Source organism: Chinchilla lanigera, unplaced genomic scaffold (assembly GCF_000276665.1).
Source record: "Chinchilla lanigera isolate Chin_1 unplaced genomic scaffold, ChiLan1.0 scaffold00026, whole genome shotgun sequence".
NCBI classification, from domain to species: Eukaryota; Metazoa; Chordata; class Mammalia; order Rodentia; family Chinchillidae; genus Chinchilla; species Chinchilla lanigera.
In genome coordinates, this window is record NW_004955427.1 from 24,551,681 (window position 1) to 24,565,847 (window position 14,167).

At 38.4% G+C, this 14,167-nt stretch overlaps 1 protein-coding gene across 1 annotated transcript in view; it reads right to left on the bottom strand.

Moving 5' to 3' along the window:
- The window catches only part of Snx4 (sorting nexin 4), a 59,465-nt gene that overhangs the window by 31,556 nt on the left and 13,742 nt on the right, over positions 1-14,167 (bottom strand). The window contains exons 2-5 of the mRNA XM_005386551.2: positions 7,171-7,292; positions 4,998-5,133; positions 4,773-4,922; positions 4,005-4,052 (exon numbers count right to left, since the gene is read on the bottom strand). Coding sequence (XP_005386608.1) covers positions 4,005-4,052; positions 4,773-4,922; positions 4,998-5,133; positions 7,171-7,292 — 456 coding nt within the window. The remainder of the gene's footprint in view (positions 1-4,004; positions 4,053-4,772; positions 4,923-4,997; positions 5,134-7,170; positions 7,293-14,167) is intronic.

A 14,167-nucleotide genomic window follows, 5' to 3' on the forward strand; every position in this document is an offset into this window, starting at 1 on the left:
CATAACAAATACTTTGCTCTCCAGACTCAGCCTCCTAAGACTCCAGATCCAAAGGGATTCAAAGAGTTCCCTGAATAACATGGAAAGAAGCTTCAGTTCTGACTCCAGGGGATTCTCTTTTTCTAAAGTTGGTATTTCATCAATCCTTGACCTTTCTTATATCTCAAGGACAAATGACCTAATACACTCGAAAGTTTTTCACGTAAAAAGGCCCATGAATTTAAGGCATATATATGGTATTAAACATCACTGAATACCAAAAAATCTCAAAGTGTTCAAATGTGATTCTTTAAATGTGAACGAAATTACATAAAAGACAAGGAGATTTTCATGTGCATCTTTTCTCAAATCTCATGCTTTGTAATACTACCAACTTATTTCTTCTCACATCATCAGTTCATCAGTTTAGAAACCAGATAAATGTAAAAGGTAAGCGCCTCAATCTTTGCTTACTTAACACATCCTCTCAGGTGAGATCCCTCACACACACAATTCCCATCTTTCTTGTTATTTCCCAACAGTCCATAAGAAGGGAAGCTGCCTAAACTGTCACCAACCAGAAACTCCCCTCCAAGCTGACTCTGAGAAACTAGCTGGGTTATTCCAAACCTGACAGGTTACCAACCACCTGATCATCTTCTCTATTAAACACCTAACGATGCCCCTAACCCATCACCGTTTCTTTTCTTTTCTCTCCTCTTTTTTTTTTTTTTTTTGGTCTTTTTGAGACAGGGTTTTTGCTATGCAGTTCAGGCTAGCCTAGAGCTCACTTTGTAGACCAGGCTGGTCTGGAATTTGCAAAGATCCTCCTGCCTCAGGCTCCCAAATGCTGAGATTACAGGCATGTGCCACTATGCTGGGTCCCATCACTGTTTCATACCACTCTATTTTATTCCCTAAAGCAGGATTAGCTGAAATTATCTTGTCTACTGGTTTCTTGGTTCTCCACTACATTAAGAGCCATAAAAAAAGCACAAGCATGGTGGTCTCACGTGTTGAGTTGCACAGGCTGCTGTGGCAATACCCTTCCCTGCTTTTATTCCCCTCTAGACCTTGCCTAGAAACTACTATCTAGCCCTGGCCTCTGCACTAGCCCTCAGGCTGGTTCTATGTCTTACCGTTCAGGTCTGAGCTCAAATGTTAACTCTCCTGGGGAATGAGGATGTGGCCCAGCCGACTGGGCCAGTCCTAGACTGTGCTTTTGTCCTAGTACTGTTAACATTGCCCCCTTATACTCTGGAAACACTTGGACACTCATCTTAAAGTAAACCCCCCCAATAATCCCTGCTGTCATATTAGCTGCTTTAGCTCCTTTATGCTACTTACCATTATTTTTTTCACTTATCACTATTTTAAAGTATTTTACTTAAATGTTAATGTATTTAACTTATAAGTTTCAGAAGAACATGGACTTGAACATTTCTAGCTCATTCACTACTGTATCCACAGCACTCAGGACACCTGACACTGTGATGTCCAGCACTCAGGAATTCCTGGATGATCCAAACCTGATAGGGGAGGGGTACAGCTGAGTGGTAGACTGTGTGTTTTACACGTGCAAGGCCCTGGGTTCAAAACAGACCTCCCAATCATCTCACAGCAAACAGCTGTTGACTTTTAGGAAAACCGGAATTAGCACATCTGGGACAAAGCCTAGGATTCACTATTTTCAACAAACAATCCTGACAACCGAGATGCAGCAGTTCACTGACCGCATAATGAATAAAAGACTATACACCAAGCATAATTTCACTTTTTCCTGAGGCCTCCAGGTAACACTATAAACAACTAATTCTGAACCTGTGTAGCACTCAGTGAGGCAGAGGGCTACACAAAGGTGTGTGGACTTGACCCCAGGCCCAAAGCACCCTGTACTGGGATGTCTGACCTGATAGCCTGCTGCCTCCTGCTCAGCTGTCTTTGTCACAGTTGTCACATGAACCTGTCTCCAGTACTACTCACCGTTAGGTCTTTGTAACTGTCTGCTAAAATATATTATAACCTAGAAACCTAATGGCCAAGTTTATCTGGATTTACAGAATTATGAGTCCTATTTGAGAGGACCAAAGTGATTCTCCAAGTACAGAAGTCAAGTAACCTCATCTGAGTATCTCAGAAGTCAATTCAGTTAACTCTCAGCTTTCAACTATGAGCAGATTAGTTGGAATCACCAAATATATGACCTTGGGACAAATGACACATATATGTGTATATATGAGGTATATATAAGGAGGTCCAAAAGGTGCCATTTCTCTGATGGAAGAAAGTACTTAAAACAAGAAACACCCATAACAAACTAAGGAATAGAGCAAGATATATTGGTTTCTTAGTTCTTTCTGTATCTAGTCTACTTCATTAAATCTGACTTTTTGAATGAATACTTCACATTAAGTATTATCTTTCAAAACCTTCATATTTAAATGACAACCAATTTTTCAACTATAAGGCTACCTGAATAGGAAACATTGTACTTGTACACTTAAACAGCACCTGCACATAAAACTCAAAGCACTCTGTAAGCAGTACGCCGTAAGAGACTCATATGTTAAAAGTCACCTAAGTTATTGCCAAAAACAGGGTTCAAGTAAAAAGTACAGATTGACCAATGATAATATCAATGATTATTTTTTTAAAATTTTCTATCATACAAAGACAGTTCACCAAGACTTTTATTTTAGTCTTATCTTTTATTATAGCTTCTAACATATCTTGAACTATTTCTCAGAAAATCCTATCAAAATGTCATTTTTTTATTTTTTTGTGAATCATTTTTTAAGGTTTCAAGTTACTTCAAATCTCTTCCCAAACTAAAATTTCACCTTTCTCTCTTAGCACCATAAAGTGATGAATTACCATCAAGAAAATTTTTATGTTTTATGTATATTTGCCAATAAAATACCTATATTATCAATGCATAAAGCTCTAGAAAGTTTTAAAAAAATTACTGTACATATTCTGTTCTTTGTGCCTAGATGTATTATACTGGTAGTATATGATCATTGAATGATTTGTTGATTTATATAATACACAGGTTGAATAACTCTTATCTGGAATGCTTGGAACCAAAAGTGTTTCAGTTTTCAGAGTGTTTTTGGATTTTGGAATATTTTCATAGGCTCTGCCTGTTGAACATCTCTCACCTGAAAATAAAAATAAAAAATATACCTAAATGGAAATTTTTTTGACCAATGCTGCTCAGAAAGTTTTTAAGAGGTTTGAAGCATTTAGAATTGCAGAGCATTTTAAATTTCAGATTGTGAATGCTCCACCTGTATTACATAAATTTGTATTATATTTCTCTGCCTACCTATGTCATTTATACCAGAGATAAAACTGTTTAAAAGTTTGCAATGATCCACATTTAATTTCTTTTGGGAAAGGTTTGGAGAGCTCAGCGGATCAGGCAGCCATCTAACCACTGTTAAGTTCCTCAGTTTTCAGACAGCAATGTCATTTCCAAACATTATGTGAATGACTGAATTTGAAAAGTTGTACAAGAGCTAAATAAGCCTCTATCACTAACTGAGGCCATTTCAAAATGAGTCCTGTGTCCATTTCAAACTGGCCACCATGTCCCAACAGACAGAAGAAGTGTGACGAATACTCATCTACCAATGTGGGCAAACCCAAGCTTGTCTTCAGTGTCTTTCGTTTCTGCCACAGCATGCAACTGTGAGTATGAGGCAGGCGCCAGTGGAAACGGTCGGGACCGAGGGCAGGAAAGAACAGATGTCAAAGTATACATTCACTGTGGGAAAAATCTATAGCCTGCATTAAATTAATGGTTTTCCGAGTAGAATCAAATGAATAAATGCTCTTTCCTAGCAGAACTAAATGAATAAATTTGCTTACTACAGTCCAACTATAATTATACAAATCAAAAGTGAACTGCAGTGTTTCCTTGAAAACCTTACCAATGATATTATATACAAAGCTGATTTCCAAACATTATTCATTCAAAAAATACGAACAGCCAAATGCGCACTTCATACAAATATTCTTACCTTCAACTGAAACCCAGTTTCATTCACAGTCTCCTTCCAGTTACCTTCCTAAAAATTAATTTTAAAAATCATTACAATGAAGCAAAATAACCCACCAGAAATATTCCAAGTTACATAAACTGAGTACCTATCACTGTGTTCTAATTTCAAGGGAGATGAGAAAGAGATATTAAAAAATTTTTTTTAACTTCAAAATTTAAATGTACAATTGAGATTCCAAATGATTAACAAAACAGGCCTATAACTTTAGAAATTTGGGCTTCAAAAAACTGAAGACTAATTTTGATATCATTTAAGCGCTACTAAAAGTATGGTCTTTATTATCTTTAAGTATAAAAATGTTAGCCAAAAGCCAGGTGTGGAGGCACAGACCTATAATTCTAGCACTCTGGGAGGCTGAGGCTTGAGAATCCCAAATTCAAACTCAGCCTGGGCAACTTAGTGAGACCCTGTCTCAAAATAAAAAACAGAAAATAAATTGGGGATAAAGATTAGAGGGAAGGCCCTGGACTAAGTCCCCAGTAATTAACACATGCATGCATAAGCATACACACACACACACACACACACACACACACACACACTTAGCCAGAAGACTAATTAATGCAAACCAACAGTTTTTTCAAATTCAAACCAAACCAAAGTCTAGAAATTGCATATAAAAAGCAGCTCCAAAATACCCTCAAGAATAAACACTCTACAGTTAAAAGAGAGAGAGAAGAAAACCCAAGTCAAATGAGTATTTTAAAAAGACTAAAAGAAAAATACCTGTGTTAAAAACAAATAGAAGATTTTGTCTCTACAAAGGATGGGATGTGAAGCAACTCTCAAGAGAAAGTTTTCTAAACCAATCCGTCGTCTTTCTACAAAATCTGGGTCCATGTTGTCAGCAGAGAGTTTATGCCAAACAAATTCTGCCTAGGTAAACAAAACAAATATTAGGAGTGGTCTCAATGTGGAACACTTCTGACCTGCTGCCATTTCACTTCTTACCCGTTTCTCTGGTAGAGGTGGCACAACAATATGTGGATAGCAAACCAAAAGGTAGTTTCTCAACAACTCAAACTCACTGTATCGCCTCCACAGCGAGTCTGTGAGGACGCTCTGACCATCAGCGTGTTCAACTGACCTGAAAAGGAATTAAAGAACATTTACAGTACTTTTTAAAATGTATACCTCTACTTCCTGAATACAGATAAGCCAGACACTGAGTAAAGACCTCTCAGTGTTCTACTTGCTCCTTACAACCCTGTGAAGCAGGTGCTATTCCTGTTTTACAGATGAGGAAGCCAACAGTACATGTTCCAGCCATAATCACACGGATCAGCTCAGATCCAGCTGATTCCAAACCCTTACTCATAACTGGTTTCCTGTGGTGAAAATAAAACATACTTGAACTCAAGAGAAACTGTATGATGAACAAACAGATGGTATGATTTTACAGGATGGTAAAATCTGGCATAGCTAGGGTTTTATTAAATAAAAAGGTGTGCTTTGTGCTTGGTTTTGTTTTTGTTGTCTGGGACAGAGTTTCACTACATCGCCTAGGATACACTTGAACTGGACTCAAGGGATCTGCCCACCTCCCACTCTGGAGTGCTGGTGCTACAGGTGTGCACCCTGCACCTGGCTCACTGAAATCTACTTTTCACTTCATTTCTGCCATGATGAAAGAATGACATTGACAGTAAGACCAGGATACCACAAAACCTCACTTCAGGCTGTAAGGAAATCAAATGAATCTGAGAACCTGGAAAGGCAAGGATGAGAGGTCATCAGAACCTCTAAGCTGGGTGTGGTGCCCGTAATCCCAGCACTCTGGGAGTCTGAGGCAGGAAGATGCAGAACTCAAGCCAGCCCAGGAAACTTAGCAACTCAGTGGGATGATACATCTCAAAATAGAAAAAATAAAAAATTCGGGACACAGTTCAGCACCACAAAACAAACACACACTCAAAAAATTAATCACAAGGTATGACCAAAAAATATAGTGAATGTTTAAATTTTTAAAATTTATTACAATAAAAGACACACTGCCACTACTACCCCTTAAAATACTCCTCTTTGCTTCATATACACTTATTCCATTGCTCTTGCCACTTTTTGAACCAGTTCTGGAAGTCCTCTTCTGTGAGGGCTTTTAGTTGTGCTCCTGTTGGGTGCTTCGATGTCCCAAACCAATTCAAAATGTTTACCTTTCATTGTAATTTGACTTGGGGAAGTCACATGGGATCCTACAGTTTGATGAGCACACCCTGTCCAGTTTTTATAGGGCTGCTTTTCCACTGGATGGCACTTGGCAGCAGCACTCCCTGTACCTTTGACTGTGATGCACAAAAACACTCATGAAAGAAGGCTTCTAGAACTGCTTCACGAAGTGGCAAGGTAAGTGGTGCGATAAGTGCGCTTGAAGCAAGGGGGAGTATTTTGAGGAGGATTAATGGTAATGTGTCTTTTACTGTAATAAATTTTAAGAATTTTTAACATTCATCATATATTTTGGTCACACTGTATATAAAGAGCTGCTAGGCAATGCCTGGTCTCACCTATCCATAAGCTTAATTTATAGTGGGGAGAAAGGGTAAAATCAGACAAAGGAGGTTTGAAAGTACTTTGGCTACTGAAGATCTCTGCCAGTATAAGCACCACTAGAAAGCACCAATTGTTTAAACATTATCAGGGGCTTCCTATTTTCTAATTATTTGCTTGGTAAGAACGTAGCTGCCCTCCATGAAATGCACACACAATTACAATATGCATTTGTACATTAGTACATAAAGACAGAGCAGCTAAATCAGACTTGGAATAAAGTCAAGTGTGAGGAAGTATTCATATTATGCCATGCTAAACACAATAGTTGCTAGGTTTTGTTTTTTTGAGACCAGCTTTCTACGTTGCTCAGATTGGCCTCAAACTCCTAGACTCAAGTAAACCTCTTGCCTCAGCTTCCAGAGTAGCTGGGATTACAGCATATGCCACCATGCCTCCCTCCTTAGACTTATTTTAAGAGTTAATTTCCTGTGAAGAGGTACACATGGAACACCTCTCAAGGAACTAAAAACCAGTAACTTTAGCCTTGATCAGTCTCAGTCTGCTAAACTATGCTGCTACAGGCCAAGCCGAAAAAGCTTTCCGCCTGACCCTGCCTCGCACGCTCACTGCCCACCTGGTTTCAATGAGGTAAGCAGTATATGTCTCTTGCATGTTCACTGCATTTCTTCCAGTTCTCTTTTCTGCTTCAGAAACACTGATTTCTATCTTCTTCAAGGAAAAATTATTTTCTGTCATCTGGACAAAAATAAATGAGACAACAACAAAAAAAATCTCTTTAAGATGGTATTGAAAAAAACCCAGTTATTTTCATAAAACCCACCACTGGTACATATTTCAAGACAGTTTCCTGTACTTTTTTGAGTTGTTGGTGCTGCTAAGTGAGAGCAGTAAATGACAACCTCTCTTTACCAACATATTGTAGCACGGGAACTTTTCCACAAGTACATCAACAGGTATCACGCATTTATTTTTCTAAACTTAGACATTTCATGTAAATCACTAAGAGTAAGTAATCCAGGGGAAAGACAAAACCCTTGTGGATACATTATATGTAAAGGATTCTGGGAGGCATAAAGGGGTGGTAAGAATGGCTGTTGCACTCCATTTGTTAGAAGCTTCCTCTTTTCGTGGAACTTCTGTGGAATTTGAAGGGCCAGCACCTCCTAACACACACACACACGCATGCACACACATGCACACCCACTTACACTCTTCTATTTGCTTGCTCTTGGAAGTCAGGTACAAAAACCTGGAAATTAAAAATAACTGGATATATGAGCAAGATCAGAAAATGACCACACACATCCAGAGAAAACCTCAGGCTTATGAAAGACCTCAGCCTAATCTTTGGCTCAGAGAGCATCCAGCATAAAAAACAAAAACAAAAATCCAAATACTAACAAATCCTGGGTAGGAGAATCTGATTTCTAGAGTTACCACATTATTAGATTCAAATGTTCAGTTTTCAACAATTCAAAAAGCATATGAATAGGAAAGTAAGGCCCATAAAAAATAAACCAACACAGCAGCAGAGATTACAGGCATGCGCCACTGTGCCTGGCAAAAGCAGTTTTACGAGGTCTTTGTTTACCCATGTTCACAGCAGCATTACTCACAGGGGGCAAAATGTGGAAGCAACCGGGGTGCTCACATTTACAAAAATATATGTATGTATACACAGGATAGCTAACATAGTTGTACTGACTTTTACTGCTCTACTGAAAGGAACAGTTAATGTTTAAGTGTTTGATCAATCTTACATGTCTATATTTATCTGAGTATCCAATTTGACGGTATCAATATGTAATACAACAACCATTGTTAATTTCCTATCACCTTGTCTGAAATTCTTTATTGCTTGTATTGTTTTTGTGTTATTTTCTAAATGTATGTGTGTTTATTAATATGTTTTTGTTCTTTTATCTTTAAAATTAAAAAAACAAACGGGGGGGCCATTAACAGATGACTGGATTTTAAAAATGTGATAGTGAGTAAGAGGTTAGGGCGATGGCAGGTTGGGTGAAAGACAGGATATAACCCATCAATTATGAAGATCTGGACTGGAAGTTAAGAACAGGATGTGCCTATGTAACTGATCCAGAACAGATGTGACCTGTCAATGACAGCCAGAATTCTCGGCAGCACCACCTCCAACAGACTGGATCTGAAGGATACGCAAGGCACGGCCTATGACTTGCACCACTGCTGTGACCTTGCTGTTCTGCTGTCCTATTTCTGCAGGGGCTCGTCCCGCATGCAGGACATATTTCTTCTTGTTGTTCTTCTTTCCTTCACTCTTTGCTTTTCTTCCTTTTTCCTTTTTCATCATGTCTTCTCTGTTCTTGTTTTATGGTAAATAAAAGTTGTGTTTAACTGTTCCTCAGTTGTCCCAGCCAATTCTTTGGATAGGTCAGAAAGAGCCTAGAATCATCGGACACTGAGGTGTCTGGCAACAATAGGGGTTCTAGCTCAGGGGCAGAATGAATGCTTAGCATGCACAATGCTCTGGGTTCAATCCCAGGAAAACACACACACATACACACACACACAGTGGTGTATATAAACAAGGGACTATGATTCAGCCTTTTAAAGCAATGAAATTCTCACACATATGAGAACATAACAGGCTATTCAAGAATTTATAACTACTCAGAAGCCCATGCATATGAAATACTTAGAATAGTCTAAAGTCACTGTGATAGAACAGAGAATGGTAGTTGCCAGGTGCTCGGAGGGAAGAAAGGGTAGCTACTGCTCAAGGCGTACGGAGTTTTAATTTTGCTACATGACGTGTTCTGGAGGTTGGTTGCACAACAATGTGAAAGTAATACTTACTATGACTGACATATACATTTAAAAATGGTTACGATGACAATATATACTTCAATCAATTTTTAAAATGGGAAAATTCCCTCATCAATACTCCCTCAATATTAAGATTAATGATTCTCAATATTGCTAATTTTTATTTAACTAATCAAATCACTCTCTCAAAACTAAAATATTTTAAGTAAAAGACAGTATTTTCAGCAGGCAGGTCAACAACAACAAAAAAAAACAGCTGGGTGTGGTGGTACATGTCTGTAATCACAGTACTTTGGGAGGCTGAGGCAGAAGATCTAGTTCGTGCTCAGCCTGTGTAACTTAAGAGACTCTGCAAGATCTTATCTCAAAATAAAAATTAAATAAAGAACTGGGGATGTAGCTCAGTGCAGAGGTCCTAGGTTTAATCCCCAGTACCAAAAATATAAAATAAGAAGTCATTTATATTCATTTTATCTACCTAAACATGGGGCAGTGATTAGTTAGGTTCAACAAGCAAAAACACACTCCTTTTTCCCCACTTAGGACATCCCCAGGTCTGTAACAAACGACCCAGAGGAACGGAATACACGGCTGAGGTCGCATGTGCAAAAAACACGCCAGGAAGGGAAGCTCTTGGATACACCCAGAAAAACTACAAGTCAAACAAGCAGGATAAAGTGAAGCCACTGCTAAGTGCTGTGCTTTGCTGCCCTTCTCTCTCGATCACTGTCAAAAATCCAGAGGTGGATTTTAATTAAAAACATTGCATTTCTGAGCATGAAGGTACACGTCTATAATTCCAGCTATTGGGGAGACTGAGGCAGGATGGCTGCAAGTTCAAGGTCAGCCTGGGCAACTGAGCAAGATCTTACCATAAAATAAAGTCAAGGCTAGCGATGAAGTTCAGCACTATAGTACTTGCTTAGCATGCACTAGGCCCTAAGTTCTATTTCTTTTTTTTTTTTTCTTTAGTTTCTATTTCTAGTACTGGAAAAAAAGGTCCATAATTCAGGGCAATTTGTAAAAGAGAGATTAAGTAATGTTAGTATAGCACAAGTTTAGGAAAAAACACAGTCACAGTAAAACCCATGGTTATATACAAAAAATTAACCTACACACTATGAGGTCTTAAAAAGCTATGTAAAAATATAAAAAATGAAATTAGACATTAAAGAAAAAATGATTCACTTAGGAAGCTCTCCCAAAATGTACAGGAAAGCGGGGTGTGGTAGCTTATGCCTGTAAATCCCGGCACTCAGGAGGCTGAGGCAGGAGGACTGTTGTGAGTTGGAGACCAGCCTGGGCTACAAAGTGAGCTCAAGGTCAGCCTGAACTGTACAGCAAGACCTTGTCTCAAAAAGACAAAAAAAAAAAATTAAATTAAATTAAAAGTGGGGGGGGAATATAGTCAGTAGGAAGGCCTTGGATTGAATTCCCAGAACAACAACAAAAAGTACAGAAGGTAAAAATGCTAAAAGGTAAAGAAAACGACAAGAGTCAGTTAACTGTAATAAAATTATTAGCCAAAAAAAAAAAAACCACTCAATTAAGCAAGGCATTTTTATACAGTATGAGCTGTACATTTATTTTAAAAAAATAGAGACAAGAGGAAATCAGTTAACAAAAAGAAACTCAAGAAATTACGTAAGCACAAACCGCTCAACACCAGGATTATAAAGCTGCTAGCAGCTGAGATATCCATATATAACACCTTTAGGCCCACAGCCAAGCATTCTGACTTATCACCATCTGCTCCAGTGAAAATTCTCTGAATTCTGAAAGCACACACTATACTAAGAAAGCAAATTCTCTCCCCATCCAAAATGACCATGCATGAGTCATGAATTTAACCTGTAATTCAATAAAGAAACAACAAAGGAAAATAATCAAAGCATAAAATCAACTATCATAAAATTAAAGAATGAACTCGGTATGTTGGCACATGACTGTAACACCAGTACTCCTGGAAGCTGAGGGAGGGAGGAAGAGGCCAGCCTGGGCAAATCAGCAGCACTCTGTCTCAAAAAATTAAAAAAGAGGTGGGGGTGTAGCTGAATGTGAAGGCTCTGGGTTGTTAGGTAATCAGTAACAACCCAGCCTGAATTTAGGGTTCCAGGAGAGACTTCTTGGAGTAACTCCACAGGAGGGTCTGACTCTAGTTTATTGAGCTGAGTTTTTTATGGGTAGGATAGGGTAGGGGTTTAGTGGGATGGGCTTAGGTAGGGTGTAAGAAAAAGACCAACAATACAGTGACCTAGCAGGTGGGGTGGGTATGTGGTGTCCTAGCACAGTAGGTGGCTGGGAATCAGTACCATGGGTAGCTAGGGGGAAAGACAAGGAGAGCAGATGGGGATTGGACCTATCAGGTTCAATCCCTAGTACTGCAAAAAACAAAACAAAACAAAACTAAACTAAAGAACAAATACAGGCACACAATACTAGCAGAGTTGGCAGATGATAAATTGTTCATGCTATCAATATTAACAAAGAACAGGGGCAAGATCAACACAACTGACACCATACTTATTTATTTATTTATTTATTTCCCCCCACACACACCAGTACCAGCAATTGAACTCATGAACTCGTGCTTGCCAGGCAGATGCTGTGCCGCAGCACTAAATTCCCAGCCTGATATTATTAACAGGACGCATATTTATTAACAGGACGCATTCAACAGATGTAGGGCTATGGCTTGATGACTAGCTGATAAGGCCAGAGATACATTTCAAAGAAAGATACAAGATTCTAGCTGTATTCAAACTGGACTCATTAAAGTAAAGAATATCAAAGAAAGAGTGATGCTATACTCATATCCAAAGGAATAGCAACTCCACAACAGAAGTTTAAAATCAATGTTCTCTACTTAAAGACAAAATAACTACACAAGATCACAGAACTATAAAACATATAGGAAAGCCTGAGGAAATACTCTATTTCCAATTCAATGTGTAAAAGAATATAATCTGTTACAAGTGTTCCCAATGTCGTTAACAGTGAAAATAATAAAAATAAGCATAAAGTAATGTGTTCACTTTCTATCAGTCACAAAATACCTGAGAAAATCAGTTTATATGGAAGAAAGGTTTATTCCAGCTCTGAGTTTCAGTCCAAAGTTGCCTGGCCTGGTCACTCCAGGCCTGTAGCAGCACAGCACATCATGGCAGGAGCACATGGCAAATGAGGCTGCTCACCTCCTGCTTGTAAAGGAAGCAAGACAGAGAGAGAGGAGTGGCCCTTCAACAGCTTGAGCCCCAATGACCTAACTTCCTCCAAACTAGGCTCCACTCAGATGATTCCCACCTCCCAACAGAGCCAGAGTTTTTGCAATCCAAACTATAGCAGCTTAATTAAATAAAGGAATCTTCAACACTACTAGTGCACTGCAGTCAACTGTGGTGCTCTGATGATAAAAACCAAAAGGAAGGCCGACCTGAATCCAGGGTATCTCTTACCCAGAATGCCTAGGACCAGAAATATTTAGATGTTTTCAGATTTTAGGATACGTACATAGATACATAATGTTGGGGATAGAAAGCAAGTCTAAACACAAAATTCATTTATGTTTAATATACACTGTCTATTGTAGCCAACAATGATTTTATATAACATTTTTAGTGTACTGTGGTTTTCACTGTGACAGTCACATCAGGTCAGGTGTCAATTTTCCACTTGTGGTACCTTGTTGGCATTCAAAAGAGCTTCAGATTTTGGATTTCTGGATTGGGGATGTGCAATACATATACCAACTTTTAAAACCATAGATGAGCTGGAACGTCTATCTGTAGTATTTAATTATTCAATCATTTAAATCACACACATAACAGAATTTTACTACAGTGAAAATTGCCAGAAAAAAATAAAATTGAAAGAATACTGGCCAAGCCAGGTATGGGAGGTGCATGCCTATAATCCTACTACTCAAGAGACTGAGGCAGAAGGATCACCATGAGTTAGAAGCCAGCCTGGGATACATAAGGGAGTTCAAGGCCAGCACACACTACATAGTAAGACCGTCTCAAAAAAAGTAAAAAAGAAAAGAAAAAGAAAGAAAGAAAAAAGAAAACAGGCCACTACCACCCAGGCATACTGGCATATATGGAGATAACTCAGAATAGAAACAATGTAAAGAAAACAAAAAGGAGCAAAAAATTAAAATTCTGTGCAGAAAAACTGGCACTGCAAGAGATCAAATCAGTAAGTAGATGGCATAACTGGGAAACTCTCCTAAAATGCTGAGGGGGAAAAAAGTGAAAATGATGAAAGATTATTTACAGACGGAAAACTAAGAACCAATTCTTGAAGAAAATGTAAGACTCAACAGAAGCAATAAATCATAAATATAATTAAAAAGAGAAAAACCTTTCCTCAATTAAAAAATTGCAAAGCTTCAAACTGAAAGGCATGTGATCCATGTATAATGAATTAGGAAATGTAAACATGTTCAGCATGAGAAAAAATCCTAACAAGGTGGAAGCAGAAAAGAAGTAAGTCCCCTAAAAGAGAATGAAGACCAGATTTGCTTTAGATGTCACAATAATAAACCCCAAATGACAAAGGAACATCATTCATAGGACAGGCTTGAAATACAAAATGTATCAACACACTGCTCCTACTAAAACCTTAATTTCAGCACAACCCTTTTCTTTTTTTTCCAAGAAGGTCTTGTTGTGTAGCTTACAGTCCAGTCTGGCCTTGAACTTGTGATCTTCCTTGCCTCAGCCTCACAAGCACTACAACTAAAGGCATAACCAGGGTCAGCAAGGTAATTTATAGAAACTTACTATGTTGTTCCTAAAATTTAT